Source organism: Nyctereutes procyonoides, unplaced genomic scaffold (genome assembly GCF_905146905.1).
Source record: "Nyctereutes procyonoides isolate TBG_1078 unplaced genomic scaffold, NYPRO_anot_genome, whole genome shotgun sequence".
NCBI lineage: Eukaryota > Metazoa > Chordata > Mammalia > Carnivora > Canidae > Nyctereutes > Nyctereutes procyonoides.
Genome location: NW_026575141.1, coordinates 19099774 through 19121628, shown reverse-complemented (window position 1 = coordinate 19121628; position 21855 = coordinate 19099774). Strand labels below are relative to the sequence as shown.

Genomic DNA, 21855 nt, shown 5'->3' with positions numbered 1-21855 from the left:
GGGGAGGAGGGGTAGAGGGAGAAGGAGAGGATCTCAAGCAGATTCTCCACTGAGTGTGGAGCCTACTGTGGGGCTCACCCCGGGACTCCATCCATCAACCTTGAGATCATGTCCTGAGCTGAAATCAAGGGTCAGACACTTGACTGACTGAACCACCCCTCTGTTCATTTACTTTTAATCTATAATTGTGTTGTTTATATTTATAGTGGGGCTTTTATAGATAGCATATAGTTGGGTCTTTAGTTTTTATGCATCTGACAAGCTCTGTATTTTAATTAATTGGGTTTTTTTGTAGACCATTAATGTGTAAAGTGATTTTGATTATTTTGCCTGGTGTTTTCTGTCTTCATGGATTTGTGATTTCATGTGTGACATTGATTTGGGGGAAGTTTTAATCCTTATTATTTCAAATAATTCCTGCTATTCCTTTTTTTCTTCTCCTGGTATTCCTTTTACATCTGTGTTACACTTTTTGTAGCTGTCCTCCCGTTCTTGGATATTCTGGATTCCCCCTTCCCCCAATCTTTTTTTTTTTCCTCTTTTCTTTTCAGTTTTAGAGATTTCTATCGAGATATCCTCAGACTCAGAGATTCTCACCGTAGTCATGTCCAGTCCACTAATAAGCCCAACAGAAGCATTCTTCATTACTCTTACAGTGTTCTTGATCCCTAGCATTTCTTATTTAGAATTTCCATTTTTCTGCTGATTTCTCCTTGCATGCTGTCTACTTTATCCATTAGAGTCTTTAGCATATATATATTTTTAGAGTCTTTAGCATATTAACCATAGTTTTAAATTCCTGTTTTGATAATTTCAACATTCTTACCATATTTGAGGCTGGTTTTGATGGTCACTCTGTTTCTTCAAACTGTGGGGTGTGTGTGTGTGTGTGTGCGTGCGTGCGCGTGTGTGCTTTGTAATTTTTTCTTGGTAGCCAGATGATATGCTGGATAAAAGGAACTGCTGCAAAAAGACCTTTGGTAGTTTGGGGGTAGGATGTAGAGGGAGAGAAAGTGTTCTATAGGCCTGTGATTAGGTCTCTGAGCATTAGAGAGCTTGTGGCTCTGGACAGTGTACTTCACAAATTGTTTCTCAGGTTTTTTTCCATCAGTAGGACAGAATGGTGAGAGGTGGCTGGAATAGGGTATTTACCATCCCAACACCAAGTTAGGCTCTATAACACTCCAACAGGTCAGGCTTTTAATAAATAATTTTCCTGAGGACAGATCTTGTTAGGACAGAATGCTCAGATGCATTTCAGAATGATTCTTTTTCCTCTCCTTGTGCGGAGAAGTGCAAATGATTTTTCTCCCATATTCACTGTGAGAGCTTGGTTGAGTTCCTAGAGGTAAAACTCAAAAAAAAAACGTGGAGATTTTCCTATGACTGGGTCCTCCTAGAGTTTTTAAATCTCTGTCTGGTCCACACTGAGCCTCCAGCAGTTTGTCATAAACAGTTCAGGCTTTCCTAGCCAACACTGGTTCCTGTGGAGGTTCTAGTTGGTCTTTAAGATAACTTTGTAAAATTGATAAGTAGATTTTGTCACTTTGCCCACTTTATAGATGAGGAAACTAACTTGGAGATGTTAACTGATTGTCCAGGATCACCAGATTAGTAATGTACTGGCACCAAGATCTTTGCTCTGAACCTGGTGGTGTTTGTTTTCATCTGGATGAGCAAACACCTTCTGTCTCTGTAAGGAGTTGAAAACATAAACAGAAAAATGTCTATTTTAGAAAAGATTCATATAATCTCCTGTCGAATATTTCTCTGGGGAACATTTACTGGAATGTTAGCTTTAGCTTAATAACAATAATAATAAAATCTAAAATTAGTGTGTTTAAAGTTATTTTAGCATCACAGAACCCACAGCTAAAATACCACCATTCATTTCTTAAGTGTTCCCCTCTGCTGCTTAATGTGAAATTGTAATGGTGAAGGCTTTATCAGTGTTTAATATTTGTCTACACCAGAGCAGAGTTAAATCCAACATACTTCATGAGCTACTGAATCCTCCTGATAAATATCTCTAGCACCCCTAACATGACCCTTTGTGTAATTACCTGGTGGGTTGACGTTTGTGGTATCTGGTGCCTTATAAGTCAACTGTTGAGTGATGTGAACTTCTGAGGGTTGATTACAGAGAAAGGCAGTGGTTTGAAGCATGGTTAACAAGGCATCTTGTCTGTATACTAATTTATGTTTCAGTAATTTTTTCATAATCTGTGCTTCATTATTAGAACTTAGGGAAATTGTAGAATGAGAAATGGGTGACTCAGTGAATTCAATAAAAAATTCTTTTTCTTCAATTCGATGAGACATCTCGTACTTTCTTCTTCTCGAGTAAATGCTAAAACTGTGGTTTTGGGGAATTCCAAACTTTCTTTTGCAATTACTGATTGTATCAGTCAAGGTTCACTTGCAGAGAACAGAATCCACTCTAGCTGGTTTAAGCTGAGGGAGATTTATTACAGGGTATTAAATGGCTTACAGAATTTGTTGGGAAGGCAAAGAAACAGAATTCAGGTTGAGCTTTCAGGAGTGCCTTCCAGGGCCTCATGGCAGAGCAGGCCACCAAGGGAGCAGTTACCTCTTGTCCAGTCATGAAACAGCTTGCCAAAAGGGGAGTGTTCAGAACCATGTTGCCACTGACATGGGGAGGAGGTTGCCACAGGAAAATCAGACACTTATAGCAATGAGGCTTGCTGGCAGAAACAGCAGAAGCATGGCTCCCAACTTCGCAATCTTTGCTTTCCAAAACTCACCCTTCTTCAACTCATTGACAGCACGTAGGCCACATAGCTGCAAGGGAGTCTGGGAAATGTAGTTTTAACCTTCTAGTCTTTGCAGTACAGGAAGATACATGTGGAGATAGATACAGGAAGATAGATGGGAAGAAGAGTTGGCCCCAGCTTCTAAATCATTAGGCCACACCGAATAGAGCTTTCCAATGGGATGTGAGTCCACCCACTCCACTTACTTCCTCAGATTCAAAAGACCAGGCAGAGACATTTCTCCCTCCACCTCCTCCTGTGTGTCACTGCATGTGTGCCTGTGCTTACAACAGAGACTAGCCCACTTTTGATGAGCTGTCTCTTCTGGTTTTTATTTCATATCTAGGGTAAATAATTACTTCATGACAGTAGAATTTTTGGTGTAAGCCTGTGCTTGTCTTGGCTTTCAGGCTTTTTAGGTTTGGTGGGGATTGTTACAGAGTGAAGGCTCTTTTGTGCAGATGGTGAGATGGTGGAGTAGCCATCTGAGGTTGGGATCTTGGGTCCTAACTCAGTGGTTCTCAACCAACCCCACATTATAATCTCATGATGGAGTTTTAAAGGTACCCATTTCAGAGATTCTGCTTGGATTAGCCTTTACAATGTAATTTGATAGGCCTGGACAGTGAATAAATCCGGAAGTCCTTCAGGAGACTTGAATATACAGCTGGGGCTGAGAATAGCAGTCCTAACCTACCGACTTGACATTAGCAAAGGCTGTGGTTCTTAAATTTTAACAGCATCAGAATCACCTGGAGGACTTGTTCTACTGTAGATTGCTGATCCCACCCCTAGAGTTTCTGATTTGTAGATCCGGAGTAGGGTGTGATAATTTGCATATCTGAAAGTTCCACTGGAGGAAGATGGTGCAGTGCCCACACTTCTAGCACCACTGGTCTGGAAGAAGTTACTGTCTATTTTTCATAGTACCTATTTGTTTTCTACTCATGTGGAAGATTTTCTTCCTGAATCAACAGTTTTTGGAGCATCTGCTTAGTTTCTGTTCTTTGCAGGAGTTGGGAGGCATGGAATGGGAGGAATAAGATGCATTTGAGGAGATCAGGATCTTAACATCTCTAGAGCCTTTCACGGGAAGAAGATAGCTTGTCTTTTCTTTACATTTTCTTCTTCAAGTTAGTATCCCTTATTCTCTATAGGTTTTCTTATGTTCTTCCCCACTGCCCTTTGTTAGACCTGCCAACTCTCTATTGGGCTCACAATTCTATTCCACTATGATTTGTTAAAGAGCTTTCAACTGTGGCTTGATTCCAGTGTTAAAAGCCAGTTTGAAAAACATTCCTCGGGTGGCTCAGCGATTTAGCGCCACCTTCAGTCCAGGGCGTGATCCTGGAGACCTCGGATGGAGTCCCACATTGGGCTCCTTGCGTGGAGCCTGCTTCTCCTTCTGTATGTCTGTCTCTCTGTCTCTCATGAATAAATAAATAAAATCTTAAAAAAAAAATTCCTCCATGCGGAAACCTCTTTTCTGCTATTCTCCTTCTTTTGGCTGCTCTAATTCATACTGAACTAAGAGTGAATTTGTCCTGAAAGGTATCTTTCTGGTTCTCCTTGCCATGCCTTTTAAAAACCCAGTCATTGAAGTTTTGTTATTGTTGGTTGGTTTTTTATAACTAGGATGTACCTGGCTAGTGCATCCGTTTTGCAAATGCTATTGATAATCTATTCAAGCTATTATATATAATGTTTGTCAAAAATTTAACATATTCAGTGGTCCTGAAATTTTGCTCTAGAACATAGATTCATGGAATTGACCTGAAATTTCCATATTAAAGTTCAGTTAAAGGTAAACTTCTCTCAGTTTGTGGAAAAAATACATAATGCATAGGTTTTCCAATTTTAACCCTTTCTCTTTTTCCCTGAGTCTTGACTGTGTGAAAGTTAGCTGCTGTAGTATAAAATTCTTTATTGTATTGATTAAGTAGCAATGTTGTATGGATTAAGTTAGCAGCTGTAGTATAAAATTCCCTATTGTATTGATTTCATAGTCATCTGCCAAGTCATCCCTTTTTTCCTTCTTGGTGATTTTTCTGTGTTTGAAAACTAGTGCCTTTTATTTAAACTCTTGATATACAAATTTTGTTTAATGGTGGAATCTGTTCTTAGAAATGCAAATTCAGAAGCATGATGATAAAATCAGGCAATTAGATTGTAAGAAGAGTAGCTGTAAATATTTACATGCTGTTAGTATAAGAAAAAAATTTATAACAATGAAATTCAGCCTTCTGGAAACAATCTCAAGTTTGATAAATCTTCTAAAGGCTTGTTAAAGTGACGCAGAGTGTGCATGCAGAGCAGCTGTTTTGAGTTGGCTTAAAAAGGGAGGCTACATTTCTGTAGTTCCCAGGTATTGATTTTGCCACCAGGTAGATTCCATCTCAGTACACCTTCAGAACGCTGCGACGTCTAGATCTTAACTTTATGTTGTCTTGAATGAAGCTGTGTAAGTGTTCTTCCTTCACTATACATGATGCCAACGCAAGAAGATGAGAATAGGAGGAGAAGAACTGGGAATTCTGACAAGCCACACAGCAGTAGGGAGCTAGATGGAGTTAGTGCAGAGGTGAGGCCAGGAGGCTGGTACAAGTTTTTGTGAAACCATCTCCTGTGGAACCAGTTACTTTGTGCTTCAGTACAATGTGTTCAGGACCTAATACACATTTCCACGGGCCTCAGGCAAATTCCGTGGTGTATCTGGAACTTTGGGTCTGGTTTCAAGAAGTAGCATTGGTTGGGGCTAAGATAGCAGAGGAGATGAGTTAGGAAAATGTCTGTGGTTAGTGGTTTGCTGATTTTTTTTTTCCTTCTCCATTTATGAGCCAGGTTACTCATCACTTAGACTTTTTAAAGAGTATATAAACACCCTCCCATAAATAATGCAAGTACTTTATTCCATTTATTGAGGTCTTTAACTATGTGTCGTCTCTGCAGCAGAGCACTTTGTTATTATCTCCTATCACACTTTCAACCATCCAGGACTTCTCATTTTACAGGTGAGAGAAGTGAGGCTGAGAGGTCAGTGGTCTTGCTCCAGGTCACACCTGATCCCCAGTCACAGGTGGCCTGACACTAAAACTGTGTTCTGTGGTTGTGTTTTTTTCTTTCTTTAAGACTTGATTGATTGATTGATTGATTGATTGATTTTAAGTGGAATAGGGGATGCCTGGGTGGCTGAGCGGTTGAGCCTTCGGCTCAGGGTGTGATCCTGGAGTTCCCGGGATCGAGTCCCGCATCGGGCTTCCTGCATGAAGCCTGCTTCTCCCTCTGCCTGTGTCTCTGCCTCTCTCTGTCTCTGTGTGTCTCTCATGAATAAATAAATAAAAATCAGGCAGCCCGGGTGGCTCAGCGGTTCAGCGCTGCCTTCAGCCCAGGACCTGATCCTGGAGACCCGGGATTAAGTCCCGTGTCGGGCTCTCTGCATGGAGCCTGCTTCTCCCTCTGCCAGTGTCTCAGCCCCTCTCTCTCTCTCATGAATAAATAAATAAAATCTTAAAAATAAATAAATAAATAAATAAAAATCTTTAAAAAAAAAGTGGAAGAGGGGCACAGCAAGCGAGAGAGAATCTCAAGCCGACTCTACACCCAGTGCAGAGCATGATGCAGGACTTGATCCCAGAACCCTGAGATCATAACCTAAGATGAAACCAAGAGTCAGACTCATAACTGACTAAGCCACCCAGGTGCTCCTAAAGCCATGTTTTTAATCACAGCACTAGATGGATACTACAAACTGGTGGTGTTAGGAGAAATTGGGAAATTCTTGATTTCTAGGTGTGTATTGTATTAATGGTTAATATAAATTATGGTCAGTTTGAAGCTGCCTATGGTGTGGCTCAATGGAAAGACCAATAGAGTAGGAAATGGAAGGTTTGAGATCTGATCTTAGCTCAGACAATACTTAGAAATATAAGCACAAGTTGGTGCCAGTTCTGACTTTTGAGGAAAAAATTGACCCTCTTTGAGTCTTGGTTTCTCTTCTGTAAAGTGGGTGCAACATTATTTTCTCTCCAGGTCTCAGATTTTGCTATGATTATCCAGTGAAGTAATAGTCATGCATTGAAAATACAAAATGTTCTATACATATCAGCTGATATGACTTGGATTTTGGGTCACTATATGGATTTTTTAAGAATTGATTTATAGAACTCAGTACTTCTGCCAATATTTACTGAACCATCTGTATGTGCCAGACATTGTACTAGATGTTGGTGATACATTGGTGAATAACTCCTGCCTTTTAAACAAAGTTTTTAGTAAATTTGTACTCCCTTTACCCATTTCTGCCACCCCACCCCCTGCCTCTGGCAACCACCAGCCTATTCTCTATTTTTTTCTCTATATCTGTCATTTATATATATATAATATATATATATTATATATATAAATATACGTTATATGTATCTATATGTCTATAAAATAGATTCCATGTACGAGAGATATCAGATGGTACTTGTCTTTCTCCATCTGATTTATTTAACTTAGCATAATGCCCTTGAGGTCCATCCATTTTGTTACAAATGGCAAGATTTAATTTTTCTTATGCCTGAATAATACTTCATTTTATATCTGTCTCACAATTTCTTTGTCCATTCACCCATCAGTGGACACTTAGGTTGTTGCTATGTCTTGGATATTGTAAATAATGCTGCAGTGAGCATGAGGGTGCATATATATATTTCCAAGTTAGTGTTTTCGTTTTCTTCAGATAAATACCCCAAAGTAGAATAGTTCTATATTTAATTTTTTGAAGAAATCTCCATACCGTTTTCCATAATGACTGCACCAGTTGACATTCTCACCAACAGTGTACAGTTTGTTTCTCCACATTCTTGCCAACACTTCTTATTTTCTTGTCTTTTTAATAATAGCCAGTCTTAACAGGTATAAGGTAATATCTCATTGTGGTTTTGATTTGCATTTCTCTGATGATGAGTGACAGTGAACATCTTTTCATGTATCTGTTGGCCATCTGTATATCTTCTTTGGAAAAATGTCTCTGTAGATCTTATACCCATGTTTAAAATTGGATTTGTTGTTGCTATTGTTGTTATTTAGTTGTAGGTTTTTTTTTTTAACATATTTTGGGTATTAGCCTCTATCGAGTGTATGATTTACAAATACTGTCTCCCATTCAGTAGGTTTCATTTTGTTGATGGTTTCCTTGACTGTGCAGAAGCTTTTTAGTACGATGTCCCACTTATGTTGCTTTTGTTGCTTTAACTCTTGGTGTCCTATTAAAAAAAGAAACAACTCATTGCCAATACCTGTGTCAGAGTTTACTACCTTTGTGTTTTCTAGGAGTTTTATGGCTTCAGGTCTTCTGTTCATTGGGTCTTTAATCAATTCATTTTGAGTTAATTTTTATGTATGCTGTCCACTTTCATTCTTTTCCATGTGTTTGTTTAGTTTTCCAACACCATTTATTGAAGAGATTTTGCTTTTCCCATTATCTCTTCTTGGCTCCTTTGTCATAAATTAATTGACCATATATGTGTGGGCTTATTTCTGGACTCTATTTTGTTCTACTGAACAAAGACAAAGGTGTCTTTTTATGCCAATACCACAGTTTTACTCCTATCGCAGTGTAATATGGCTTGAAATCAGGGAGCATGATGCCTTCAACTTTTTTTTCCCTTAAGATGACTATTTGCCTTTTTTTGTTTATTGCTTTAGGTGATTCATACAAATTATAGGATTTGTTATGTCATTGAAAAATGCAATTGGCATTTCTAAAAAAAAATATATATGTTTTTTAAAGTGGTCTCCACACCTAGCATGGGGCTCCAACTCACAACTCCAAGGTCAAGAGTCACGCACTCTACCAAATGAGCCAGCCAGGTGCTCTGCCACTGGAATTTTGATAGGGATTGCTATGAATCTGTTCATTGTGTTGTGTAGTATGGACATTTTAACAATTGATTCTTCCAATCCATTAGTCGAGAATATCTTTCCATTAATTTGTGTCCTCTTCAGTTTTTTTTCCACTGTGTTTTGTAGTTTTCAGCATATAGGTTCTTTACTTCCTGGTTAAATTTATTCCTAGGTATTTTATTCTTTTTTAATGCTGTTTTTTTTTAACGTGCCTTATTTTTTAGATTTTATTTATTTATTCATGAAAGACATAGAGAAAGAGGCCTCAGAGACACACAGACAGAGGGAGAAGCAGGCTCCTTGCAGGGAGCCCGACATGGGACTCGATCCCCGGACCTGGGATCATGCCCTAAGCTGGAGGCAGACGCTCAGCCACTGAGCCACCCAGGCATCCCTTTTTAATGCAATTATAAACAGGATTGTTTTCTTTTTCTTTCTGATAGTTATTAGTGCACAGAAATGCAGCAGATTTTTGTGTATCAATTTTTGTGTCCTGCAACTTTACTGAATTTATTCTGACAGCTATTTTTAGTGGTGTCTTTAGCATTTTCTATGTATAATATGTCATCTGTAAGTAGTGACAATTTTATTCTTCCTTTCCAATTTAGATGCCTTTTTATATTTTTTTTCTTGCCTACTTGCTCTGGCTAGGATTTTTCAATACTGTGTTGCACAGAAGCAGCAAGAGTGGGACATCCTTGCCTTGTTCCTGCTCTTAGAGTAAGGCTTTCAGGTTTTCATTGTTGAGTATGTTAGCTGTGGGCTTATCATATATGGCTTTTATTATGTTGAAATACATTCTATACCCACTTGATTGAGAAATTTTTATCATAGTAGGTGCTTTTTCTGTGTATATTGAGATGATCGTTGGATCTTTTTTATTCTTCATTTTGTTAATGTGTATCACAGTGATTTGTAGATGTTTAACTGTCCTTGCATCCCTGGAATAATTTCATTTGATCATGGTATATGATCTTTTTAATATATTGTTGAATTTGATTTGCTAGTATTTGTTGAGGATTTTTGCATATATGTTCATCAGGGGTATTAGTCCGTAATTTTTTCTTGTGGCATTCTTGTCTGGTTTTGGTATCAGGCTAATGCTGGACTCATATGAGTCTGGAAGAATTTCTTCCTCTTCTATATTTTGCAGGAGTTGGAGAAGGATTGGTATTAATATTTCTTTGAATGTTTGGTAGAATTCACTGAGGAAGCTACCTGGTCCTCGACTTGTTTTTTGGGAGGTTTTAAATTACTCTTTCACTCTCCTTAGTTTCTAGGAGTTTATTCATTTCCTCTAGGTTGTCCCGTTTGTTAGTATAATTGTTCATAGTAAATCTTACCTCTTGTATTTCTGTGGTACGTGTTGTTGATGTCTCCTCTTTCATTTCCAGTTTTATTTATGCCATCTATCTTTTTTACTTTTTTTTTTTTAAGATTTTATTTATTTATTCATGAGAGAGAGAGACAGAGACACAGGCAGAGGGAGAAGCAGACCCACGCAGGAAGCCCGATGTGGATCTCAATCCCAGGTCTCCAGGATCAGGCCCCCTGGGCTGAAGGCGGCGCTAAACCGCTGAGCCACCAGGGCTGCCCTCTTTTTTACTTGTTGAGTCTAGCTAAAGGTTTGTCAGTTTTGTTTATCTTTTCAAAGAACCAGCTCTTAGTTACATTGATATTTTCTATTGTCTTTTTAGTCCATTTCATTGGTCTCTGCTCTTTGTTATTTTTCTCCCCGTACATAGTGTTCTCTTGTGCCTTAGATCCTGGCAGAGTTACAGAGTGAATGCTTTGTTTCTTACAGAAGTGCAGTCCTGGTGGGGAACACTGATGTGCTTTTGGGGATTAGTAATGGAAGAATGCTGTGGGAATTTAGGGCAGGGGAAGTTTACTCTAAAATAGCATTGCCCAGGGAAGGCTTTATGAAGTGCACAGTATAGTGAATTAATTAGATTTTAAAGGATGTGGTATTCAGATGGAGCAAGAATAGTTCACTTTGTGGAAACTTACCTTTGCTTTTAAAAGGAAACCCAACTAAGTACCTAGGGTCACCATATGCCTTCTAAAAAATGTTAGTTATGGACTGTTGTGAGATACGGAACTTGGAGGAAATTTCTCTGCTCTTAAGAGGATGGAGGTGTTTTTATGCTGTCTTATCTTCTCCAATAGTGTTTGGCTTATTCTTTCTCAGAAGATAAACTCGAAAGAATCTCCTGAAATCTGTAGGTCATCACTATCGTCGATATTTGGTTCGTTAGCATTCTGTTTTTTCCTTAATTGAACAGCAAAGAACACTAATTCAGAATTTTAAAAAGATGACCAAATTTTATGGACAAAAATAGCATTGGTGGTTATAAGTACTCAGATGAAATTAAAGGAGTTATCAGTCTTGCTTTGGGAAACAAGGTGACCGACCAACTTGTTTCAGAAAAACTACCTCTCCTCTTCCAGTGATTAGTTAATAAAATTATTCCTGACAGTGGCAGGCCAAGAAGCTCAGGCGGTTACATATTTAGAGACAGAGAACCCATTGTCCAAAGATCTCAGAAGAGCCTTTGCAAACACACAGAAGGGATTGAGAACAATTTGCATAAATCTCCCTGTGGATAGCGACATGGCTCCGGTACAAGGGTGGTTCCAGGAACCCCTCCTTGGCTGTATCATGGGGTGACGCTGTGCTTGGTGAGGATTCAGTCTCACGATGGTTTTTGCCAGCATGATTGGGTGATGGGACACTGAATAAGCCCACTGTTTGGTTCCACATAAGGACTCTTTTGTGTTGGCCTGGGGTAGTTATATTCAGGTTTGTCTTGCTTTTTCCCCCAACTGATGTTTTTGGACTTTGTGGGCTGGGGAATTAAGCACAACACCTATTCTGAGCTAATCTGTCAAATTTTGTTCTCAAAAGGTAACCGTAGCCCCTTGTATTTCTAGAACGTGGAGAATAATAGTCATACCTTTGGAGACTTCTGACTTCTTAAATTAAAAGTTGGGGAGAGGAGGAGACCTTGCTTGGCATGCCCAGATAGCTAGGCATTCATGCCTGTTCCCGGCAGAACCGTGCGAAGTAATTCCCTGTTTGTTAATAGGATTCGCCTTGTTCACCAACTTCTTTAAGAACTGTGTTCTCTTGCATGGTTAACAAACAAGTTGTACTTTAATATTTCCCTGTGGGGAGGGTATGGATCACTCTGGTGTGTATTTTAAAAATGCCAGCTGGTTACAGATCTGTTTCAAGTTTTCTATTTTCCTGCTTATTTTTTTGGGAAAAAAAAGATTACATTAAATATCACATATGAAGAGCTTTACTCATTTGTTGCACAGACTCTTATCAGTCTAGAAGCCACATAATGAGTCTAATTTAAAATCCAAGGAGTAGTTTATGCACTGGGGAAATTTGGTGATTTAAGTATAAAAATGAAATTCACTAATTTCTAACCTGGAGTTTATTTTCTTTCAGTCTACTAGCTTGATTTCTCAGCTTTGTTCTAATAATATAAACATTTTTATGTTTATTTATAGGTGGTTTTAACCAAGAGAGCAGATCCAGCTGAGCTTAGAACAATATTTTTGAAGGTCAGTATAAAGAAGTCTATTTTGTTTGTTGTTTGATTTGTGTTCTCGAATTTTTTTTTTATTATTTTTTTTTTGTGTTCTCGAATTTTTAAAGATTATTTTCAAACAGCTTTTATTTCATTGTTATATAAAAAAATCCCAAAAGGTATCTTTACTTAAGACTTATGAAAGAGATCTCTTACAATTACTTCTGTTTTTTGAAATGTATCAGAAACTTGTAGGTGATTGTTTGTGAGGGCAGTATGGTTTGCATTTTAATTTCTTTTCTCTCACTTGGGGTCAGATACTGGAAAGGAGTTGCTGGGGGATTTAATCTCAGCTCATTTACCTTTCGAGGATTCACTTCTGTGGTTTGCTGATCATGCTTTTTCTTCCTAAGAAGTTGAAAGCTCTTTGTAAACATCTCCTTCATCCATCCGGAGAGGACTGTCCTTGCTTCTCATTGGTAAAAGCCCTTCATTTTTACCATTATCGTCATTTTATTGCAACTGTGGTGCCTGGTGTGAGGGCCCCAGTATAAATAATAGTACATATTAGATCACAACAGATACTGTATGTTTCCCATATATTTCCTTAGGTTTCTTATATTTCCCCTACTTTGGGACATTGGGCAGTGAATGAATGATATTCTAATAGAAAATTCTGCCTCAGGTCCCAAACACCAAATCACTTTTAATGTTATTTACCTGGAAACTTGATGTTCTGCTATGTACCAAATACATGGCTCAGAAAGTTACTAAATCTGTGAGGATCACTTTCCTCATCAAAATGCGATACTATTAAAAAATACTGAGAAATCAGAGAATTTGAATACTGACATGATTATCTGATATTAAGAAATTGTTATTAATTTTAGGTCAGATGATGGTATTCTGATTACAGGAGCAATTAAGAGTCTTTCTCTTGGGGTGCCTGGGTGGCTCAGTGGTTGAGTGTCTGCCTTTGGCTCAGGGCGTGATCCCGGGGTCCCAGGATTGAGTCCCGCATCAGGCTCTCTGCATGGAGCCTGCTTCTCCTCCCTCTTCCTATGTCTCTGCCTTTCTAGGTCTCTCATGAATAAATAAATAAAATCTTTTTTTTAAAAAAGAGTCTTTTTCTCTTAGAGGTACACACTGAAGTATTTACAGATGAGATTATGGTGTCTTGAGATTTGCTTTTAAATAATCCAGTTTTGGGCAGGAGGGAAAATGCATGGTCTGTATGATGATAATTTTTGAAATTGGTAAATGGAACATGGAGTTTTTTACCCTGTTCTCTCTACTTTGTACATGTGTGAACATCTTCTTAATAAGCTATAAAAATTTGTAAAGATTGAGTGAAAAAACTTGGATGAATATGCCCAGCACCTAATATGCCTTAGATACTGATTCAGGAAATGCTTGAAATTAAATAATCCTGACAGCCAGAGGCTTCAAAAGGAAATGGTTTAAAAAATAAGCAGGTTTGAGGGAGGGGGGAGTGATAATTTGTTAGGAGGTTTGGGTTATTATAAGTAAGCAGAATTCTCTATAAATTTGGTTTTAGCCTGAAAGGACAGCACAGTAGAGAGCTTCTAAGGTGGAAAAGGATTCCGGACCATGAAAATCCAAGGAACAGAAATGCTTTGTTTCTTACCTGGGGCCCACTGTGATTGAGATGAGGTGTGTGTGAGGGAACCATAGACATTTTTAGTATGTGTACTTAAGGTCTATAGTATAAAAACTCTTATAATATGATTCTAGAAGAGCACTTGCAGAGGATTGCCAGAGAGCCTAGAGAAATGGGTAGAACTCATTAACTTGAGCACACTCATAAGCGTTCTTTGAATTCAGGACCTTTCTGTTACTTCTGTTTTGATTGTAGGCATCCTTCTGACAGGAAATGGGAACAACTCAAAGCGTCTCAATAGATTGTGCATCTCGGATACCTATTGGTCTTTTGGTGTGATCTAGTGGAAAGGCTCCATCCAGGTAGAAGCTGTGTCCACCTTTTGAGGCCACATGGCAACTGGTAAAGTTAGGTTAAGATCCCACGTTGGAACAACCTGTCTTTTCCAGCTGCTCCATGTCAGTAGGAGGCAAGTGTCTACTGGAGACAAATCGGATTGGTCGGGTAGACCCAGGGAGGGTGGGAATTCCATGCAGAATTCTGGAGAGCCATCTGTGAGATTTCTGTGTAAGTAAGCCTGAGGGTGGAATCTTTGGGACCTGATAGGGAAATGTTGTCTTCTCTTGGGGTGGTTAAGACTACGCAGCTTGTGAGTGAGAGTGTGACTTGGAGGCCAAGACGATGATGGGGCCAGGCAGGGGGGTACCGTCCATAAAGAAAACAGTGATCAGCAGTTTCTGGAAGGGATTGTGAATCTGGCAGCGGTTTGGGTGATCTCATCAGGCCTGGGCAGTGTGGTACCCACACAAATCCACCTTGGCTCAGCATGTGGGGGATCTCTTGTTTACCATCTGCCACAGATGGTGTTGGGGCAGGGGAGTTGGGATGAGGCCCACAGGGCTCTGCGAGGCACATCTCCTCTGTGGCTGGGCCTTTCAGTTAAGTGTGGATCAACAGGTAGCACTCTGTGAACCTGACTACTGATTTTCTTTGACTTTTTCCTGATTTTTCTTCCTGATAAATATTGCAGCCTTCAGTCTGTTACACTAGTTAGAGAACTCTTCTGCAGCTTGGGGGAGGTGGACCTTTGGAGCAGATGTACTGATAGCAGGGGTGTCAGCGACTGTGGAGGTCAGAGAGCCGGTGCAACTGCTCCGGAGAGAGGAGGGAAGAGGGGTCCTGGAAGACTGAAGTGGGCCCAATTCTGGTTTATTTTATCCTTGAGAAGAGTTAAAATAAGTTGTTTTCTTTTTTGTGGGTGTTGCTTACTCTATGTGAAGTAAAGTGTTGGGGATATAAAGATGCATAAATCATGGCTCCTGCCGTTTAGTATCTCACTGTGTGTAAGTGTAAGACAAAAAAGCCATGATATGGTTGATGAGCATTATATGGTGTTAATTAGTGGGAAGATGATGTGGGGCTAATTACATTGTGCTAGCAAGGGTCATTACAGTTAGAGCTGGTGATGTTTGAGCTGGGCTTGACAGTGAGGAGGTACTTACCAGCTGGAGAAGGTAGAGGATGGTTTTGGGGCAGAGGAAGGCCTTTCTGAGCAGCGGCAACAGCAGGTGTGAAACAGAGGGCTATAAGAGTGCCTTGCAGGGGGTGACCTGGAGCACAGGTCCTTGGGCAGTGTGCAGGGATGGGATGTAGGGCTGGACTTGGTCTATAGCATTTATAGCCTGAGGAGGTTGAGTTTATTATGCAGCCCCTTCTGGTGCTAAGGGGCCGGTAACCTTTTGTGTGAACATGGAAGTTGAAGTCCAGGTATGGTCAGTTTTGTTTCTAACCTGAATGTTGACATGTTTTTTTTTTCCCCCCTGCCTGACACTTTTGGTGCTGCTTTGTGTTAATTTGAGCAGGTGTACTGAGTGCTCAGAGCTTAAATAAAACACCATGAAACTTTGCGGTGAGTGGTATGTACAAAACAGGTGTAAGCAGTGAACATGTTTTCAAGGAGTGCAGCTTTTATGTGGGAGACACGATTTACAGGCATGCAGCAGGTATGAAAGAATCTAGGTTCACCTATGGTGCCTGTGTGGTTAAAGCAAATGCCACAAGAAACAGCAGGAGCAGTCCCAGTGGTGGGAAGCCCTCTGAAGGCTCCTTGGAACCCCGGGCTGAGTGGTAACTGGAGAGTCAGGGAGGAGGGCAGCTAGGTAGCTCCAGGGGAGAGGGCATGTCTGAGGGAAGGGCTGGAGATGGGTTTGGGAGCACACAGCTGTTCCAGGTCGAAGAATCCTGGCTCCTTCTTCAAATGAAATTCAACTCTATGCCAGGGAGGCTGCCAAGCATTACAGGGTGTGGATGACAAAATTAGAAAGGTGATTGGGAGTTTGAGTAATCCAGTGACACTGGCAGGAGGAGTTTGACATTTGATTGGTGCAGCAGCACCATGAGTTAGGCAGCCTTGGGTATAATCCTGGTGTGTGGCCCTAAAGACTTGATTAGGGTTGTGGCAGCAGGGGAAATGGAGAGTGGGCAAAGTTAAGACATTTTGAAGGACTGATGGTGAAAATGGTCTTGTCCGACGGATGGGAGGGAGCAGGGGATAAATATGACCACTGGATAGATAGGCTGGGTCAGAGACCTGCCAGTAATAAGAAGGGGGATACTGAGAAGGAAACCATTAGCTCAGGGCAGAGCAAAGGGGGTGATGTGTACTGTTTACAGGTTGAAGTAGCTGAATGCCTGTAGTGTAAGATGTAGGAGATGGGAAGACTGCATAAAGGGACTAGACAAGGGGAACAGGTCCTATTAAAATTTATAAAGTACATAGTGAATTGCACTTGGGTTTTTTTTTCCCCCAACAAAACATAATAGTTGTATTCAGGATTTTTATTGACAAAATTAGAAAAACAATTTCTTTTTTGAAAACTTTTTTAAAATGAGAAGGTGGTTCATATTCATTGGCAAAAATTGAAAAAGCACAAGTATATAAAGAAAAGTAACGTGTGATTCTACCATATAGATATAATCCGTATCTATATATACATATGTATTTTATTTATATACCTTTCTCTCTGTTTCTGTGTCTCTGTGTATGTATATAAACCTTTTTTTTTTCCTTAACAGGAGAAAGAATAATGTTTTATCCTGTCCCCCCCCCCCCACATACACACACCTAATATGTTAGGAAAACCTTTTCCTGTAATTAGGAATATTTCTACAGTAGTTTTATTGTTGTGTGCTATTCCCAAGTAGAGCTGTTTCTACCATAATTTATCTAGCTACTTCCTATTACTGGATGTTAGTTGTCTTTTCTGCATTGATAGTATAACAACACTATAATGAATACTCTTGAATCTGCATTTTTGCATATGGCATGCATTTGTTTCATCATATTAAAACTTAAAAAAATTGCAAGGGAGAGAGAGTCTTCAGGACACTTGTAAAATCTAGTCCCAAAGAAGGAGGAAATACCATTTTAAAGATATGGTAGCTGTGTAGTCCACTCCCTTGATAGGGACCCCTCCATTCACTGCTGCAAGGGCAGTGGAGCACTTTTGTCAGTACATACTTATTATGATCTGTCTCTGCCCATCAAATGAAGGAACAACCTTTGACATTTTATTATATTACAAGGCAGACCATGCAGCCTTGGTGATGAGCTGGTTTTGCAAACTAAAGAAAACCATGTTTTCTATGTTCAGATGAATATATTTTTAAGTTTAGAAAATTCTTGATCACCCCTAAAAAAAATAGGGCAGAAAATATCTTGACTTTTTTAATGTGTAAACTATTGAGGTATAAATCAAGCATATAGATCTTAAATGTACAGCTCCATTAGTGTTCACAAAGTGAGCACATCTATGTAACCAGGGCCCCAAAACCATCTGATGCCCCTTTTGGTAAGTATGCACCCCTCCTAAAGGTGACCAGTTGTTTGATTTTTAACTTTATATAAATGGAATCCTACAATATGTTTTCTGGTGTCTTGTTTCTTTCACTCCTGCTTTAGTTGTTAAGATTCATCCATTGTGTGTGGTTGGTGTTAGTTTATTCTCCTTGCTGTGTTGTGTTCTGTTATGTGACTACCACGGTAGTTGATTTGTACATCGTACCATTGGTTGATGTTTGAGTTATTTTCCATCTTTCTGCTATTGAAGATAATGCTGCTGTAGATATTAAAATGCTAAAGCATGTTTTTTAGTCAAAAATATATACATATAAACACATATGTATCTATCCACACGTTTCTGTTAGAGACATAGTTATGATTGAAACTGCTGTGTCTGTGGTTATGTGCATGTTCAGTCAGAGATGTTGCCAAGCAGTTTTCTAAAGTGGTTTAATGGTTTACTCTCATAACACCAGTGTATGAGAATTGCATTTGCTCCCTGTTTTTGCGAGTACTTGTTATTTCTTTTTAATTGTCCGGGGTATGGGTGAAGGGTATGGCATTGTAATTTAATTTTGCACTTTCAGTGGAATTTTTTTTTAGGGCTCAGCAGCATTACAGTGATTCTGAAGGTTACATGGGGGGAAAATCAAAGACCGATCATGGCCCAGGAAACTCCCAGGAGGGAAGTAGTACAATAATTTTAAACTTTCCTTCATTCGACAGATATTTATCAAACACATTTCATTCTCTGCCTCCCACCAGTCTGGGAACTAGAGGATGCTGTAGTGAGAACCACAGGAAAAAATCCTTTCCCTCTAGTTGTAGCAATTAAGATGCACGTCATCTTGCAAGAGTAGACAGGTCAGCTGGCAGGGACTCCTGCCGCAAGGATGACAAGAACTGTCAGCCCATCCTGTCATTCCTCCATGGAATTTGGGGGCAGCCTCAGAGGGGAGCCATTTGTTGCCAACTGATCAGAATCGGTGTTGAGGTTGGACTTACTTGCCAGCTGTTCCCTGATGATCGTATGATAGTTAACATATAGTAAACATGACATCCTAAAGCCAGGGGAAGGGAGAATGATTTCATTTGTGCTCCTGGGACAACCAAGAGATTAAGTGGGAAAAATTAAAGTTGGAAGATCCTTACCTCAAACCACATAAAAAACTGATGTACTGATGTATTGAAACTTAAAACAACTTAAAAGCCAAGAGAGGGCAGCCCCTGTGGCTTAGCGGTTTAGCGCCGCCTTCAGCCCAGGGCGTGATCCTGGAGACCTGGGATCTAGTCCCATGTCAGGCTCCCTGCATGGATCCTGCTTCTCCCTCTGCCTGTGTCTCTGCCTCTCTTTATTTCTGTGTCTCTCACGAATAAATAAATAAAAAATCTTTAAAAAAAAAAAGCCGAGAGAAAATGTGGGTAAATATTAACATTGAGATGAGGAAGGCCTAACTTCTAGACTTAGAAGTAATGGAAGAAATTGCAAAGGAGGAAGAAAAAATACACTCAATTATCTACAAATATCAAACTGGGTAAATATTTGCACCAAATCTGATAGAGGGGGAAGAAGGTGCATTCACACACTGCTGATGGGAGTGTGAATTGGTACGATCTTTTCTGGAGAGAAGCATGATGAAGTATCAAGAACCTTCCAGTTCCTCTCCTTTGACTCAACAGTTTCTCTTCCAGGAGTACAGCCTTTGAAGGTTGCCAGGAATTTGGACAACTGTTATATACAAGTCTCTGTTTACCTTAGCTTTATTTAAAAATATCCCAAACTAGAAGATAAACCTGAACCACCTACCTGTGGGAGAAGAATTAAACTGAGTTAATTAATTACTCTCTGCTACAAGCAAACATAGGTATAATTCTAAATCATAGGATCGCTATAATTAGCAACATCCCCTTTGTATTTCTTGTTTTGCCTCAGGAAAATCAAAATATAATTCTTCTATGTTTCCAAAAAGCCAATTCAGTGCTAACTGAAGAATAGTGGGATTCTTGGACCGTTTTTGAGCTTTTCTTTTGTACAATGCTAAAAAATGTTAAACGGAAACTGATCATATAGAACATTTGTGAAGTGCTTTTTGTGTGTAGCATTTGGTGCTTGATTATTTGTTTATTTCTAGCATCGACCTTAAGAAGCAGGTAATGTTATCCCTATTTTACAGGCGAGGAGCCAGAGGCCCAGAAAGCTATACTTTTATGTGAGGCCATATAGGTGGTTAGAGGTAGAAGCAGAGCTCAGTGCAGCCCAGGCCTGAGGGACTCCAGAGCTGGTTACTGTGTGTCTAAGCAAGAGTTTGTCCTGCATTGGAATTAAAATGTAGAAATAACAAGTGACCTTTAAAAATAATTTTAATGAGTGTCTGGGTGGCTCAGTCATTTAAGCATCTGCCTTCAGCTCAGGTCATGAACTCAGGGTCCTGGGATTGAGCCCCACATTGGGCTCCTTGCTCAGCAGGAAGCCTTCTTCTCCCTCTCCCTCTGCCTGCTGCTCCCCTGCTTGTGCTCTGTCAAATAAATAAATATTTAAAAAAAAAAAAACAGTTTTAACGGCCCACAGTTTATAGTCTGTGGCTGTTGAGGAAATAGAGATGCTGTTGCTGCACTTCACCTCCCCATGCTCCCCATATCACTGTGCCCCCCACCCCCGTGTGGTTGCTGTTGTCCATCTCACCTTGTTCTTCATGTAGCTCACAGTCTTCACCTGCCCACCCTCACATCACTTTTCTGTCCCCAGGATCAAGAGGTCCTCTCCTGCTGTATTAGGGTACTGTATGATCCCTTGGGCCCTGGGACAGGAATGAGCAGATTCCCACTTACAGAGGCTGGAATGTATCGCTAAAGGCCAGAGGAGTGCTGTGAAAAAGCATTGAGTGCCGCCTAATTCTAATTTGCCATTTCCCTCTAGGATGAAGAGAACACTAAGTAGAGCAGACTTTCATATCTTCTTCCATGAAAATCTTCCATGAAATCCCCCAGGATTTGCTTTCTGGCTTAGTCTCTTGGTCTTCCTTTCTTGCATTATTGGTGCCCTTGAAACAGGAATGGGGACCAAAGAATTAGAATATAAAATCATGGATGGAAACAACCTATTTTTTTTTAAAGCTATATGTCCTTGCTAAAAACAGTATATAATTTGTCTTTCCAAATTTCCATAAACTAGGGCTTCTCAGTGTCAGTGCTATGACATTTAGGGCTGGATCACTCCAGGGGAGTTGGGGGTTGTCCTGACCTCTCCCAACTGCATATTGGTAGCCTCCCTCCCCCTCAGGTTATGACAGTCAGATTTATCATCGGACACTGCCAGATGTCCCTACCGTGGGGAAAAATAAAAACAAATGGAGGAAGAGCAGAGCTAGAGAAGCCCCTCCTACCCCTCCCCTCCATCCCCAGAAAGCAGGTAACATATAGAGAAGGTTGAGCCTCTTTAGTTATACTTGACTGTTAGAAAACGATGTTTATAAGCTGAACAGTCAGGCTAAGCTGCCCCCAACTGAGAACCACTGGTATAAACATAAAACTTGGGAGACTTAACATATTTTTTTTTCCTATGAGGTCTTGGGAAGTAACTGTTCTTGAGAAGAGTATATTATCATATCTGATGTTTTATGCTTTGCCTATTTTCAGCCTTTTCACATATTGATCTGATTATATACTTTTGAGGGTAAAATATCTTTTCTTTTTTTTCTTTAAACAGTATGCAAGCATTGAAAAAAATGGTGAGCTTTTTATGTCTCCCAATGACTTCGTCACACGATATTTGAACATTTTTGGAGAAAGCCAGCCCAATCCAAAGACTGTGGAGCTTTTAAGTGGCGTAGTGGATCAGACCAAAGATGGGTATGTTTGTTTATAATTATCTCATTTAATTTTTTTGTTTGAAATAGCTTTGTGTTGCTTTAAAGATTAGGAAGTCACTGAACACATTCCCATCTCTTAACATATTCTCTATTAAAATTAATGCATTATTTTAGAAATGATGCCTTTAATATTTTCTTATCACAGTTGGGGATTTTATGTGTGTATTTTTAATTTTTTAATTTTTTTATTTTAGAGCACACTCGAGTGGTGGGAGGGGTAGAAGAAGGGGGAGAGAGAATCTCCAGCAGACTCTATGAACTCACGAGTCTCGAACTCACGACCCTGAGATCACCACCTGAGCTGAAATCAGTAATCAGA

At 39.7% G+C, this 21855-nt stretch overlaps 1 protein-coding gene across 2 annotated transcripts in view; it reads left to right on the top strand.

The window, feature by feature from the left end:
• Window positions 1–21855, top strand: part of SLC25A13 (solute carrier family 25 member 13) — a 185258-nt gene that overhangs the window by 17045 nt on the left and 146358 nt on the right. For both annotated transcript variants that reach the window (XM_055307442.1, XM_055307441.1), the window contains exons 2-3: window positions 12186–12239; window positions 21374–21516. In XM_055307442.1, coding sequence (XP_055163417.1) covers window positions 12186–12239; window positions 21374–21516 — 197 coding nt within the window. The remainder of the gene's footprint in view (window positions 1–12185; window positions 12240–21373; window positions 21517–21855) is intronic.